The following is a 15,064-nucleotide window of genomic DNA, read 5'->3' as shown; positions in this document are numbered from 1 at the left end:
TTTAAGCTGATGGGAAATATTGCTTTGCGCTGAGTGGGTTTGTTGCGTTGTGATTGGCTACAATGTGATTTCACAGTGGACCAATCAGAACAGGCGTGGGCTGCGTCGCGCTCAATTTAGTGCACAGCATCTCCCGTTGTTTAGCGATCAGACGTCAGCACCATACAGTCTATGGTCAGCACTTAAACCCGCCCGGCGGAGCTGCGGTGTGAGATAAAATGAAGCGGCATCACCGCTCGCTGAATTTCCGCTCCGGGGAAAAGCTTCCTGGTAGTTGTAGTCCTTCAACCGGACGGTTTACCTATCTGCGAACGACGCTGGCACCCGCGGCAAAACTACAAGTCCGCCATTTGTAAAAGAGCCGGCTTCGCTTGCATCAGCTCGCGTGGGAAAGTTACCTTCGACAGCCGCGTGCCTGGTTTTTAAAGTAAAGAATAAATAACAACAACAACACCGTCAAATGAAGCTGTTTGTGAGCGAAGGGAACCCGCACTGCCTGAAGGTGCTAGCCGCCCTGCACGTCACCGAGCTCCCGTGTGACGTGCAGTATGTCAACCACGAGGGTAAGACAGCCTGGTTAGCTCTGTGTCCCTCTTAGTCCTTCTGGGTTCCTCTGGGTTCCTCTTAGTCCTTCTGTGTTCCTCTGTGTTCCTCTGTGTCCCTCTTAGTCCTTCTGTGTTCCTCTGTGTCCCTCTTAGTCCTTCTGTGTTCCTCTGTGTCCCTCTTAGTCCTTCTGTGTTCCTCTGTGTCCCTCTGTCTGCCTCTGTGCCCCTCTTGGTTCCTCTGTGTCCCTCTGGGTTCCTCTGGGTTCCTCTGTGTTCCTCTGTGTCCCTCTGTGGACAGCTGGGTTCCTCTTAGTCCCTCTTAGTCCCTCTGTGTCCCTCTGTGTCCCTCTGTCTTCCTCTATGTTCCTCTGTGTCCCTCTGTGGACAGCTGCTGACGTGTAGCTAAAGGCTACATACACAGACTTCTGCTGTATCTGACAGCTGCTAATGTGTGTTAGCAAGCCAGCTACTCGTCAACAGCCTGTCAGTGTCAGTCACGATGACTGGAAGGAAACCTGTATCTGCTTTGTGTTGTTGTGTATTGTTGTGTGTCTGTACATCATCACACAGCATTTGTTTGTGTTGGGCTTAGACTCAGGTGTTCAGCTCCTGCGGTGTATCACTAGTAAAGGTGTCAGCTGTCCTGTTTTCATTCTATACCCTTATACCTGTGATTGTGATGCAGAGGTAGAACCAATCTCTGTGGAGAAATCCAGTTAAAAAATGATCGTATACACCGGAAGCACTGCATTTAAACACTTCCGGTTTGATTACAAATTAATATTGTTAGTTTAAAATCTAAATTTATTTTGTTTAATAAGTCTGTCATGGTTGTAGGAAAAATAGAACGTTTTATGAACCTGCCAGCTTGTTTTGGTTCCACATCTGATCCAACACACCATGTGGACAGTGTTATTTCTGACAGTCACATCAGGTTGCACCCAAGAACAAACGTTGGTAGATGATTAAAGGCCTGAACACATATAACAATTATAATGCTGCATGTTTACAGTGCAGGAAGACAGAACGCCTAACACAGTGTTGGCTTTGTGACTCTACCCATCAAAACCATGTTGTGGACTGTATCAGCTGAGACTAAAAGTAAAGCCCAGCTGGTAGTGATTTATATTAGATCACTCACCCCTCCATTAAGGGTCATGAGGCTAATGTCTGGGCCACAATTCGGATCAGGGGTCGATCCAGGATTTAAAAAAATTAAAATTCCGAAAGGCCTGGGATAATTGTGCCAAATTTGTTGAATCATGCAAGTCTCATTACTTGATGAGTGAATGGCTGTCTTTTATTATTTATCCATTGTTTAGTTTTTTTACACAAAGTCTGATATATAACACATTTATTAAATCCTTGAGTTGCCATAAAACCAGTGAGTTGAACCATCAAAGTAAAGACATCTATACAAAATGTAATCAGAATCTCCTCTTAGGCTCATCTGCCATACCTTCGGAAAAACTCCGGATTAAATAATCAAATCCTTGACCTTTAGGTTGACCTTTGTGTTCATCACCGACGGTTCAAAGGACTTTGCTGATAAGTATTGCGCCGGAGAATTTGATCGCCGGATTATCCTTGACGCATTTGAGGAGTGTTGTTATTATTACTTCTCTTAGAAGATGTGTTGTTGAATTTAAATTCAATATCGGCTCTGTATGTTTTGTAATAAAACCGTGTGTACTGCTATAGATGTAGATTCATCTTATTTATCTCTCTAAAGACAAAAACATTAGAGAAAGGATTTAGCAGCCGGATAAAGAATTTAGTATAACCAGTCTAACTTGTCAACAAACAAACAAGCAGCAGGCAGTGATAATCTTCTCTGCTGTTGTGTATTTTATTCAGAATGATCTAAACAAACATATAATCTCTTCCTTTTTTATTTTTCAGAGACAATGGTGCCCTTTCTTAGCCGTCCAACCCTGCCAGCCCTCCTCCTGCCCAGTGGATTGCACCTCTTCAGCTCTAATGCCATCTGCCAGTCAGTAGACTCTCACACACAGTCCTTCCCACTCGGCCATTACTGAACGCCAATTAGTCATGAATGTAGAGCCGGTTAGTCACTGCTACTGTATAACTTTTAACAATATTTCACTTACCTCAATTTGTACCTAGTCTTATTTGTATGGATCCCAAATATCTGACAATGTATTGAAATAACTATGATTATTTGATATATATATAATATATATAAATATAAAATTAGGCCAACAACAGTAATGGAGTGTAACATAGCTTATTAATAATGTCTTAAAGCTTGTAGCAGTCGACTCTAGTGTTGCACTGAAACTAACCCATGAAGATGGAGCACTAATATTGCAGATAACTGTATTTCATGTGTGTGTCACCTCAGATACCTCTATGAAGTAAAAGGACAAGAATCCACTGACCTTTGCAACCAGTGGCTGGAATGGGAGGCCACAGATCTCCAGGTAAACCACATAAAAAAAATTAGACCTTCCTTTGCCTGAAAGTCCTCTTGCTATTTTTAGTTCATGCTTTGTAAAGTATTTTTACAGACTCTGCTAACAATGCGTCAGTGTGTTGCCAAATCTAATAAACTGAAATAATTGAAACATAAGCAGAAAGAATGATTTTTTTAAAACTTCAGTCCCATTTATTTGGTTTAAAGCTTGATCCAATGTCTCTTGATCATTTCTAATTAACCTCTGTTTTGTCTTATTCATGCAGCCTGCGCTGCTTCAGGCTCTTCACATGGCAGTGCTGCAAGGGAAGGCTTCAGAAGTGTCTCAGGTTCTCCAGGCGCCCCTAAACTACTTGGACCAGGGCTTGACGAAGGGAAACACGCCATATTTAACTGGGGTACGGTATCAACGTCTCTTGTTCAGCAGTTTGATTTCTTATTTTCCCGTCTCCATTTAGCTGCCATTTAATTTATTACTACAATTAGAAGATAAACACAAACATTCTAATTTAAAGCATTTTCCGTCGATATAATATATACGTCAAAAGTGCAAACTGTCTCTTAGGAAGCTCAGCTGGGTTTAACTGAGCGCCTTCAGTGTGCCACATCAGGCTCCTCTGGCAACATTTCCTTTCTCTTCTTCTCCGCAGCTGATGCTGACATAGTAATGCTTTTTTAAGTTAGAAAGGATTCATCTGGAGAGGGGGTCCCATATGGTACAGATGTGTGAGGGTGTGTGTGAGGGGGTCAATACTGTTGTATTTTCAGCCCCTGGGGCAATAAGTCATCTGCCTCTGTCATATATTTCATGTGTTCAGAAAAATGTTTTATTAAATCTCTTGGTGATGTGAGGCAATCGCAGCAGTTTGTATTTAGGGAGACTTGAGCACAAAGCACATTCAAATGAGAAATGGTCTTTCTCACATTTGTTTCTGTAAGTAGAAAATCCCAAGAGGTCGCATGGATCACTCTTCTGAATCGATTGTTCTGTACATTTAACATGCATGCAGATTAATTTTGTGACTGGACACATGGCAAGTTTAGGAACATTGTGTTTTAAATGTTAATTTAACTGTGCTTTGTTTAGGAAGCTGTCTCTGTTGCTGATGTTGTTTTGTGGGCTGCGCTCTACCCTCTTCTATCTGACTCTTCACTCGCACTGGGTAAGTAGTAATAAAGTATGAAATTCTTTGTTGTTGGTCATAGATAAATGGTCCATCCATTGACTTATAGACTCCCTTTTAGAATACAATAAACTATTTTAATTACCTAAATTCATTTTCTTCTGTCCTCTTCTTACCCTTTTCATTTATTTAATCTTCACATGTTGTAGTTTGTCCTTCTCTGTGATCTAAAGATCCTTACTGCATCCTTTAAAAAAAATGTCTCCCCTTCCTTTTCTCTGCCTTACCATTTCTGGTTCTCTTTGACTTCACACAGGTGAACGCAAGTCTTTGAAGGCCTGGTTTGACCGAATGGCTGAGATGCACGGCTGCCAGTCTGCTGTTCAGAAAGTGCTGCAGGGGAAAGGCCTGCAGGGCATGAAGAGCTACATGCAGAGGCAGCCTGCCCGTCAGAGCAACCAGTGCAGAGACGCACAGCCATGCAACAGCAGCCCTGCTGAGGTACCTGCTTGATCATCAGGATAACTGTTAGATTTAAAGCTTTCTCTCAGCACAAAAAAGTCTTCATTTGGGCTCATGCCTCAGGAAACCCTGTCAGGGTTCCAAGAAAATGTCCTGTAACTTTTTTGGGGGGTTTTCTTCAAGGTGTAGCTGCACAAACAAAACATCTTTCAAGACGCGTATTGTCACACGTCCTTACTGCACTATATTTATAGAATAAAGATTTAACATCACAATTCAGCCTATTGAAGTAAGTAAGGCTCTCTCTAGAGGGATTGTGGCTCTTTAAAAGCTATATTAACATCTATATTAGGGTTCAGAACGTGCAGTAGGTTAAGGTTACATCACTATTTCTTTATCCTCCACTCTCTGTCTTGTTTGAACATGGGAGGGTTTGAACAGGTGTTCATCAAAATGTAGCAGCAGGAGTTATGGCTTCCTGTCAGGAGGTTTTAGGTGGCGTGACCTCAGATCCACGGGCGTCAGGAGGGCAAGTGGGAGTTGGTGATTGATGGGGGATGTGCAACAAAATTACAAAAATGAATGTTACTTTTTTATTTTTATATACTTACATTTGGGTAAAATAACTGCTTGTGGAGATAACCAACCTAACACATTAACTTCAGTGTGATTTTAACGTGTCCTCTTTCTCTGCATATGTGTTTAGTGTGAAGAGGGAGAACGTGTGGTTTCTGAAAAGGAGATGGAGGCTGCTGCTCTCTCCTGGAACACTGGTTTGAAAGACAGCCCAAAGGTTACGGAAAGACAGCACCCCATGTAAGTAAAGAACAAGTCTCATTTCCCAACTAAACAGATACAAAGACCCTGTTAAGATCCTGGTTCAGGAGCCGATTCAAATCATTTTTATGTCCTCTCAGTCTGCCACAGGAGGGCAAACGAAACATCCTGGTGGCCAGTGCCTTGCCTTATGTCAACAATGTCCCCCATCTGGGTAACATCATTGGTTGTGTCCTCAGCGCTGACGTCTTTTCCAGGTAGGAAGTTCTGTCTTTTTTTCTGGGAAGGTGCGAGAAAAAAAACTGATAATCATGAAGAAGAATTTGACCAATGTATCAAACGTATTTTTGTATTCATAAACACAAAAACATACAGGTGTATGGATTGTTGTAATGGATTGCACAGACCTTGAATTGTTCAAGTAAACCTGTCCATCATTTTTCATCTCACCTACTCACACCTTTTTACATCCTTATGCTCCTTCATTTGTTTTTTCCATTTCCTTATTTTTATTTTCCACATCTGTCCCTTTGCGCATTCATCTCTGTGTCTCACCTCTCGTCCCTCTGTCCTCCTCAAGGTACGCCCGTCTGCGCGGCTGGAACCCGCTGTATGTGTGTGGCACGGACGAGTACGGCACAGCGACGGAGAACAAGGCCAGAGAGGAGGGCCTGACCCCGCAGCAGATCTGCGACAAGTACCATGCGATTCACGCCGACATTTACAGGTGGTTCCAGATTGACTTTGACTTTTTCGGCAGAACCACCACTGAGAAGCAGACAGAGTAAGTCAGGGCAGGGGAAGGAGGCTGTGTCGGCCTGTTCAGGGTCAACAGCGGGGGGGAAACGGAATCTGCTGATTTGTGAGAAATTAAAGATTCTGTTTTAAGAATCTAACAAAGCTCAAGACAAATACTAAACAAAAAGGTATCTTATATTAATCAGGAGTTAATTTCACGATCCTGGTCCTTACATGGTTTTTGTGGTATGAAAGCACAAACATTTTTCCATACATTTACTATTCAAAATTACATAACATAGGATTACTATAATCTTAGCTGTTGATACCAGTGTGGACGTCTAGCCTTTGCTACCATAAATTCTGCTTCACTTAATCTTAGAGATTATCAAGGATGATTGTGGAATGTAGGTTATTGCTTACTATTCAGAGGTTTACCAAAAAAAGAAAAGAAATCCTATTAAATTACATTTGTCTTATGCGTCTGCACCGGGGGGGCAGCAGCAGCAGGATGCATGACGTGTTTGGGTCGTCTGTCTCGCTCTTGTATGATATCTCAGGAACACCTGGAGTTTCTTCAAGGTCACTCTGACCTTAAGATAGACTTACACATACTACTCACCACTCACCACAACTCAATCATTGATACGCTTATTACAACAAAATATGCTTAATACCTTCTATTAATACATTCTATTACGTAGGTATTAAGTCTAGACAGCCATAAATGTAAACTGCAACGTGACAGATTGGTTGAGGCATAAAACCGCAAGGTGGTAATTCCATTTATTCTGTTATCAATTATAATGTGAAACACTTGGCACTTATGAATTTGTCAAATATTGGTATAACACATGTGGATAAACCAATGGTTGTGTGTAGCCTGCACTTTATTTTCATAGTTTTGTAATGTAGCCTATTTGTACAAAAAAATATATCGCTTTCAAATTCTCATGGGAGAATGGAAAACAAAATACTGTCACTTTTCTTCAGTGAAAATTAGATTTAAAGAGTTTTTTCTATATTTTTTGTGAGTAAAACATAAAAGGCCCAAGCACCATGTTCTTTGAAAATTGAAAACAGCAAGACTTGACTCCATTCAAGTACTTTGGATGTAAAGTCTTAGCTTTTAGATTCACCAACTCCCAAGCAAAGATTACCGTCAGCTTTGCTTTTTTTGTACCATTTTACTTAATATTTTTCTTCTTTAATCAATAACAAACTCCTCCATTCGTCTTCTTTTTGTAGTAGTCTGATCTGTTTTTCTGTATTACCATATAAACCCAGAAAGTTTACATCATTTTCTTGCTGACGAGAGCAGTATCAGTGAGTTTGAGTTGGAAGGCAAAACCGGGGTCAGGTTTCAATGACTTATTATTTTCCACATAAGACAAGTGTCACTGTGTTTTTCGCCCCTTTAACACCGAGCAAAAAGAATTGCATCATGGGCACAACCCCAGAAGCATTTTTCAACCATCTTGTTTCTCTCTGTTTTTTTTAATGAAGGATTGCTCAGGATATATTCTGGCGACTTCACAAGCACGGGTTCCTGTTGGAAGACACAGTGGAGCAACTGCGTTGTGAGAAGTGTCAGCGTTTCCTGGCTGACCGTTTCGTAGAAGGCATTTGTCCTAAATGCAACTACCCAGAAGCTCGCGGTGATCAGTGTGACAAGTGCGGGAAGCTCATAAATGCAGTGGAGCTCAAGGTACGTTCGGAGGAGCAGATGGAACAAAGTGAATGTAAAGGGCAAAATGAGGATTGTCATTATCAGCCCCTTGTTATTATTGTCACTGATGACTATTAGGAAAATGATTGAGATAAATACTGGAATGTAATGAAACTGTAAATCTATATATCAAGGGAAATGTCGTATTCTATTATTTGGAGAATGGGGTCTAGGATGTTACCTGCACCTTGTATACATGCTATAAATAGAAGTACATAAAAGTCAATCTTATCCTTGTCGCCCCTCCAGGAACCCCAATGTAAAGTCTGCAGCCAGACTCCAGTCGTCCGCTCCTCACAACATCTTTTCCTTGACCTGCCAAAGGTTTGTTTCTCACTCTGCATTGTAATGTTGTTACTTTTCCATTCTCCACTTTAGACGTAGTAAGTGGCTTCAATTTCTCCTCCTTTCGTGCAGCTGGAGGCTCAGTTGGAGCAGTGGCTGGACAAGTCGATGAGCACCGGAGACTGGACGCAGAACGCCAAACAGATCACTCGCTCCTGGCTGAGAGATGGACTCAAGCCTCGCTGCATCAGCAGAGACCTGAAGTGGGGAACACCAGTGCCTCACCCCGACTTTAAAGACAAGGTATGACATGCAGATGGAAAGCAAAACATAATGTTTCACATTACAGATGTTGCTGTAAGATTGTTTTGTTTTAGTTTGGTATCCCTGCAGGCAGTGGAAAAGATGTTCCCCCCACTTTAATGAAACATAATAAAGCTGTATTACCTGCTGAGAGGATAATGAATGTACACACATAATATATAAGGTCATGGTTCCTAATTAAACATTGACTGTGTGCACTGTTTGCTGCAGTGACTGATGATACTGCTGTGCTCTCTAATTGTTCAGTGGTTTCTCACTGAGTTTTCTGGGTGTAGCATGTACAAATTTGTTTGGACACGGATCATTTCTTGTAGGTGACACATCCGACACATTATCTTAGATAGTAACATTCCTCATGCATCGTAATCTTGTGCTTATACAGTTTCATTCATGTCATCCAGAGTTATTTATGTGCTTTTTCCTTGTTGTGTTTCTGCAGGTCTTCTACGTGTGGTTTGATGCACCGATTGGTTACCTGTCCATTACCGCCAACTACACCAACCAATGGGAGAAGTGGTGGAAGAATCCTAGTCAGGTACCACATCCCAGCCCACATCCACAATACACAGGATTTATGAGACATCCTGAAGCTCCTGAAAATCCTTTCCTTTTGTTATTGAATACAATGTAATATTCAGATCCAGACACAGTAGAATGGGTTAATAACGATATAATGTGTGTCAGTGTAACAGTTCTTCTAGATTCCTCCCCTCTGAGATAACACTCAGCAGACTGCTGTTGCTTTCCCTGGTTTTTCTTGTTTGTGATGCTGTTATCAGCCTCACTTAGAAAAGTTGATCTAATTGACATTTTGAATGTGCATGTGAATTTCATTTTTAAAGATTTCACACCACTCCCCACACATACAGTAATACGTGACAAGCTGGACTAGTGATACTGAGCTACTTATCACTTTGCTTGGCTTCATTTAACTGCAGCTTGATTAAAAAAGACTTAAAATCTAACAAGCTCTAACATATCTTCTACACTCTCAGTGACTCATCTCATGTCTCTCCATCTAAAAGCCCAGGAGTGTGTGTGTGTGTGTGTGTGTGTGTGTGTGTGTGTGTGTGTGTGTGTGTGTGTGTGTGTGTGTGTGTGTGTGTGTGTGTGTGTGTGTGTGTGTGTGTGTGTGTGTGTGTGTGTGTGTGTGTGTGTGTGTGTGTGTGTGTGTGTTGGCCTGTGCTTGCAGAGTGAGTGAGAGAGAGATGGGGGTTGGGGAGAGCTGATAAGTCCTCTTTGAACTGGATGATCTCATGATGATCTAATATGATGTCATCCTCACAGCGCAATGTCCCATCTCTGCCAACAGGTGGAGCTGTATAACTTCATGGCCAAAGACAACGTGCCGTTCCACAGTGTAGTATTCCCCTGCTCCCTACTGGGAGCTCAAGACAACTACACTCTGGTCAACCACCTCGTTGCCACAGGTAACCACTTAATATCACTGACTGATCAGCAGTTTATTAATACTTCTGATGTCATATTTGGAATCACAACTCTTTTTAAAATGTTTAAAAAAAAAACTATAATGGCACATTCATCCTGTTTTACGCTTATGCAACACAGCCATTAGGAATAATCACTTTATAACTGGAGATTAGAGTTCAGCTCTGACAGTGACTCATGCTCTTATTCCCCACAGAATATCTGAATTACGAGGACACTAAGTTCTCCAAGAGTCGTGGCACCGGCGTGTTTGGAGACATGGCGAAAGACACGGGCATTCCATCCGACGTGTGGCGCTTCTATCTGCTGTTTGTGCGTCCAGAGGGACAGGACTCAGCCTTCTCCTGGGCCGACATGGCTCTGAAGAACAACTCCGAGCTGCTCAACAACTTGGGCAACTTCATCAACAGGTTGGTATCAGATAAATGTCAATTTCATCACAGTCACCAGTAAAAAAAATTATAAAATGTTGCTCGCATTTTGTACAGTAATGCAGCAAAACTTTGATCCAGTCCAATGAATACGTTTTCAGATTGTTGTACTACTTGAGAAAATTAAGTTGGAGCCGTAACTATTACAAGAGGTTCACCCTAGTTTTCTACATTTGTTTGGGATGGCGTAATTTAGCCCCAATTCCATTGCCTCAAATGATTTTTAAAAGATCAGGGTTAAATCCCACATCAAAGATGTTTCTCAGCAGCTTTTTTTCAAAGTACCTTGATCTTCAGAATTGGTCTCGGGCAGCAATGTTGATGCTTAATTGGTTCAAAAATATCTTGTAGATTGCATCCACCCTAAGGTGTTGGAGGTAGAGAGTATTCTGCTTCAGAAAAGAAACTCTGTCCTCGCCTGGATCCAGTCACTATATCACCGCACTACCTTGTTTGTGACAGTTTGTCAATTTTTCTAATTCATAAACGATCCTGGGATTTGTTGTTTCCAGCTAATTGTTGTCCAGTCTTAACCTTTTACTCACAATTTCATCAATAATGAACTTGACTAACTTTTACAAAAATTTGTAAAACCTTACCTGATTGATTAGGATTATTCAGTCATTGTACAGAATATTTAAAGAATTATCTTCTTTATTTTCCCAAGTATGAAAAAAAAAAGCATAAAAAGACAAAAAAAAAGGTCACACAAGGTTTACGCTGACATCAAAATCACAGTTTAACAATTTAACAGGCACGTCAACGCATTTTGGTCTGACGAACCTTCCATAGAGAAAAACTGCTAGTTGCATCAGACGTGACAAAAACGTTCACGCTGTAAATGTGGTTCTGATGTGCACACACTCAACTCATTTCAAAGAGCTACAACGTATGGGCAATGAAGGAGCTGTGAGGAGGCTCAACACAGTATACTGTAGCGGGAGTTTTTTATGGGAGTTCACTGTATTTCATTTCGCATCAAAATCTAGAATTTCTAATCAATTAGGAAGTCAAGTAGCATGTCCTCCTCTCATCTCCCTCCTACTCTGTTTCTCCTGCTGCCTTTTTCTCACAGCTCACACGTTTTCTCCCAGAAATCCCCCTTTTTTAATCTGTCTCAATCAAACCCCTTCAATCGCTCTCCCTCTCTCCTCCAGAGCCGGCATGTTTGTCACTAAGTTCTTTGAGGGCTGTGTGCCTGCGATGGAGCTGCAGCAGGAAGATAAGAAGCTGCTGGCCCTGGTGAACTGGGAGCTGCAGCAGTACATCCAGCTCATGGACAAAGTCAAGTAAGAGCGGTTGCGTCACACACCTGTCAGAAGCAATGAAAATGTATTGGTATAGTTTGATATACTAATATATAGCCCAAGTTTTAAAATCTCTAAAATGTATCTCGACACTGAAAGTAAAACAGTAGATAAACCCATATTTGGACTTGTAGTCAGTTACAGTGGACTCTGTAGGAAGTCTTGTGCTTGCAAAACAACCATAAATCAATGGTGCACATTGTCATGCTTTGATCAAATGTTCCCCCAGAATTCGTGATGGTCTCAAACACATCATGAACATCTCTCGCCATGGCAACCAGTACATTCAGGTCAACGAACCCTGGAAGAAGATCAAGGGAGGAGACACAGAAAGGTGAGATGGACTTGAGATGCAAACTCGGCCTCTTGTCGATGGATTTCAGTTTGGATATGCGTGTAACTGGATTTAATCGATTACACACTTTTTTTTAAATGTACTTTCATGTAAAATTACAACTTAAATGCAAAGGCTGAATTCATGACTTCAAGTTTTAGTAAAGATAATTATTTGTGCGTGCAACAGATGAGAAAACCAGTAATGATAGCAGACGTATGATGATGCAACTGACTGACTGATGTTTCTCTGATTATCCTCTTCAGGCAGCGTGCGGGCACGGTCACTGGCGTCTCGGTGAATATCGCCTGCTTGCTGTCGGTGATGCTGTTACCTTACATGCCAACAGTGAGCCAAACCATCAGGGATCAGCTCAACGCCCCTGAGTCTGGCCTCCATACCATGTTCCAAGGCACTGGCACCTTTGTGTGTTCCCTGAGAGCGGGCCACCGCATCGGCACTGTGAGTGCGACCCGAAAAACCGAACACACACAGTCCATACATGTCAAGATGTCTAGTGTGTGGAGTCTGGGTGATACAATGAGGATGCAACAATCTGTCAATATTTCAGTCCTCTCGAGGACATTGTAGTCGTGTGAACACACACACACACACACACACACACACACACACACACGCTCAAGAATAAATAGCCTCGACTCTTGTTTCTTGGCCCCAGATTTCTCTCAGGCCACTTGTCCCTTCAGGCCTAATTGTGGTGGCCGGCGTCTGCAGGTGCCTGCCGACGCTGCATTCAGTCTCCAAGGTGATCGGGATTCGTGACCTCGATCTCTAAGCACGGATCAACAAACCACACTACTCTAATGTCACACCAGGACTACACAATGCACACAACCTCCCTGATGAACCACACCCTGGATCATCAGTGTAATCCTGCGTTAGAAAGTGGCAATCTTGATCAAAAACTACATTTTTCACACAGTCGTTTACTTACTTGCATAAGCCTATTTGTACAAAGATGAGCACAGAGCCGCCCGGTTGAATCTTCCAGTTACGCTGGCCCCGGGCTGGGTCCACAATTGCAAGTTTTTATTTTACTTGTGCAAATACATTTTTATTTTATTTTAACTTTTTATTCCCCGTTTTATTCCCAGGTCAGTCCGTTGTTCCAGAAACTGGAGGCGGACCAGATTGAGGCTTTGAAGAAGAAATTTTGCGGACAGCAGGTATTTGATGTTTATGATGCCTAATGGTCTGTGTATGAGTTCTGTCAGGTCTTGTGGTAATATAAGTTGACTATTTATGAATAATGAAATAAGAAAGAATTGATAAATCACAGCTGTGCACGAGCCGCTGTCTGAATTATAAGGAATACGAATTTGTACTTGATTTGCGTGTCTGTATTTTGAAGCACAATGCAAAAACTGTGCAAATTGTGTAACGAGCATCCGTCATATAGATTAAGAATAATCCCTCGCTAAACCCTCGGCTCAATTGCTGCCTGCAGCCTGTAGATGAACCACCTCAAAAAAAGGTATTGAGCGGTATTTGTTTGTGAGCACACTGGTTCTGTTGTGTCACCCGCACGCTGCCACTAACACCAGCGGCTCATCTAATGTCCTCGTATATTTTACATTTTTACACGTGTGTCCTGTGTGACTTATTGTCCATTCACACATCGTGACTCATAAAACCCTGTCGACATTTTGAGTGATGAGTGTTATTGTCTGGAATGAGGTAAGTCATCTGTAGAAATAACAACCATCAAATCGCCTCAGATTCAAGCATCTTCTCGTGTGTGCTGCCTTCTCCCTCAGACGACAGCTGAGAGCGCTGCCAGCTCGCCGCCTGCCGCTGTGCCAGCTCCTGCTGCCGCTGCCGCGGTGGCAGCGGCGCCGACGGTGAGCGGAGCCGACCCAGAGAAAGCCAAGCTGCTCACTCAGGCTGTGGCTGAGCAGGTGAGATTGCTGGCTGGTGCCAACACATCAATTCTTACTTCAGTCATTTTAGAGTCCGAATAGCATGTTATTAGTAAAAGTTCCAGATTTAGTTTAAACGATTTTAATTTCCTTTAATTGTTTTTAAATCGTTATTCGTATTACCGGCTAACAAAGCCGACCCAGTCGTCCGTGATGAACGGCAAAGTTCCTCAAAAAATCTAATTCTGCACGCAACAAACTATCGGCCACATAAATAAACGGCTAATTTCCTGAGTTACATTTTATAATTTAGAAATATGTTCTAATTAGAAAATGTATCCTGTAATGCAAGGAATTAGTCATAAATCAAAATGTTTTGTTTTATTTACAAATTTATAATCTTTAAATTTTACAACTTTCTGCAGTGCGTCCGATGTTAAAACCTCCATATTTGTAAACCCAGACAGAAGCGACTAATTACAAACGGACAAGCGGCTGCCTTTGTTCAGAACGCTACCAATCTCTGTTTGTGTCCGTAAATGCGGAGGTATTTAAATCAAATCCTATTTTGGTGTGAGACACTAATAAAATCCGGTCATTGTTTCCATCACAGGGAGAAAAGGTGCGAGCACTCAAAGCCCAGAAGGCGGAGAAGGCTGCGATCACAGCAGAAGTGACCAAACTGTTGGACCTTAAGAAACAGCTGGCTGCGGCTGAGGGGAAGAACCCTGAGCCTGCACCTCAGAAGAGCAAGAAGAAGTGAGACCGACACAACGGGAAACAAAATGAAAGAGGTTCAGCAGAGGAAGGGAAGAGTAGAATGGTTTGAGGTGTGATAGTGGAGAACGGGAACAAGATGTACACCAAGAGAGATGAGGGTATTAGCTTACGGCAAAGCCGTGACAGGATCTAAGACATTGTGGTATTGGCACTGAGGACTAATGAAATGCTGGATAGGCCGACGGGGAAATGAAAACACAAAGAGGGAGTCAAATGAATACAGCTACAGAATGGAGGGATTTTTCCAAATCCCTACACCAAAAGAAACTGATTTTATACTCTCCCTGTGATGAAGTCAGCATACGATATTAGCATTGGAAGGTGTGTTGCCCATTTAAAGATGTTTTTTATATCCTCTGGAATTTTTTTTCTTTGTTATTTACCACAAGTACCCTTTTTAGATGCAGAAAATAAAAGATGTGAATCTGAATATTGTCTGTACTTCTCCAATTTCTCAATTAC

General features: G+C 42.0%; 1 protein-coding gene across 1 annotated transcript; it reads left to right on the top strand.

The window, feature by feature from the left end:
- Positions 1-376: 376 nt before the first annotated feature.
- On the top strand, positions 377-15,032 carry mars1 (methionyl-tRNA synthetase 1). The gene is made up of 21 exons (XM_061069339.1): positions 377-563; positions 2,448-2,538; positions 2,911-2,989; positions 3,249-3,380; positions 4,070-4,145; positions 4,423-4,607; positions 5,275-5,384; positions 5,486-5,602; positions 5,926-6,129; positions 7,590-7,791; positions 8,062-8,136; positions 8,230-8,400; positions 8,861-8,956; positions 9,734-9,851; positions 10,067-10,280; positions 11,459-11,590; positions 11,838-11,942; positions 12,209-12,404; positions 13,058-13,129; positions 13,721-13,861; positions 14,436-15,032. Exons 1-21 carry the CDS (start codon positions 461-463, stop codon positions 14,583-14,585), a joined length of 2,769 nt encoding a protein of 922 aa, XP_060925322.1. The 5' UTR covers positions 377-460; the 3' UTR covers positions 14,586-15,032.
- The last annotated feature ends 32 nt before the right edge of the window (positions 15,033-15,064 follow it).

Source organism: Limanda limanda, chromosome 4 (assembly GCF_963576545.1).
Source record: "Limanda limanda chromosome 4, fLimLim1.1, whole genome shotgun sequence".
Classification (NCBI taxonomy): Eukaryota; Metazoa; Chordata; class Actinopteri; order Pleuronectiformes; family Pleuronectidae; genus Limanda; species Limanda limanda.
The sequence above is the reverse complement of the archived record's forward strand: the minus strand, read 5'-3'. Positions and strand labels throughout refer to the sequence as shown.

Coding starts and splice junctions, on each gene's coding strand:
- mars1 (XM_061069339.1), top strand. CDS start 461: ATGAAGCTGTTTGTGAGCGAAGGGAACCCGCACTGCCTGAAGGTGCTA. Junction 564..2,447: donor GCAGTATGTCAACCACGAGG/GTAAGACAGCCT, acceptor TTTATTTTTCAG/AGACAATGGTGCCCTTTCTT. Junction 8,137..8,229: donor TTTTCCTTGACCTGCCAAAG/GTTTGTTTCTCA, acceptor CCTTTCGTGCAG/CTGGAGGCTCAGTTGGAGCA.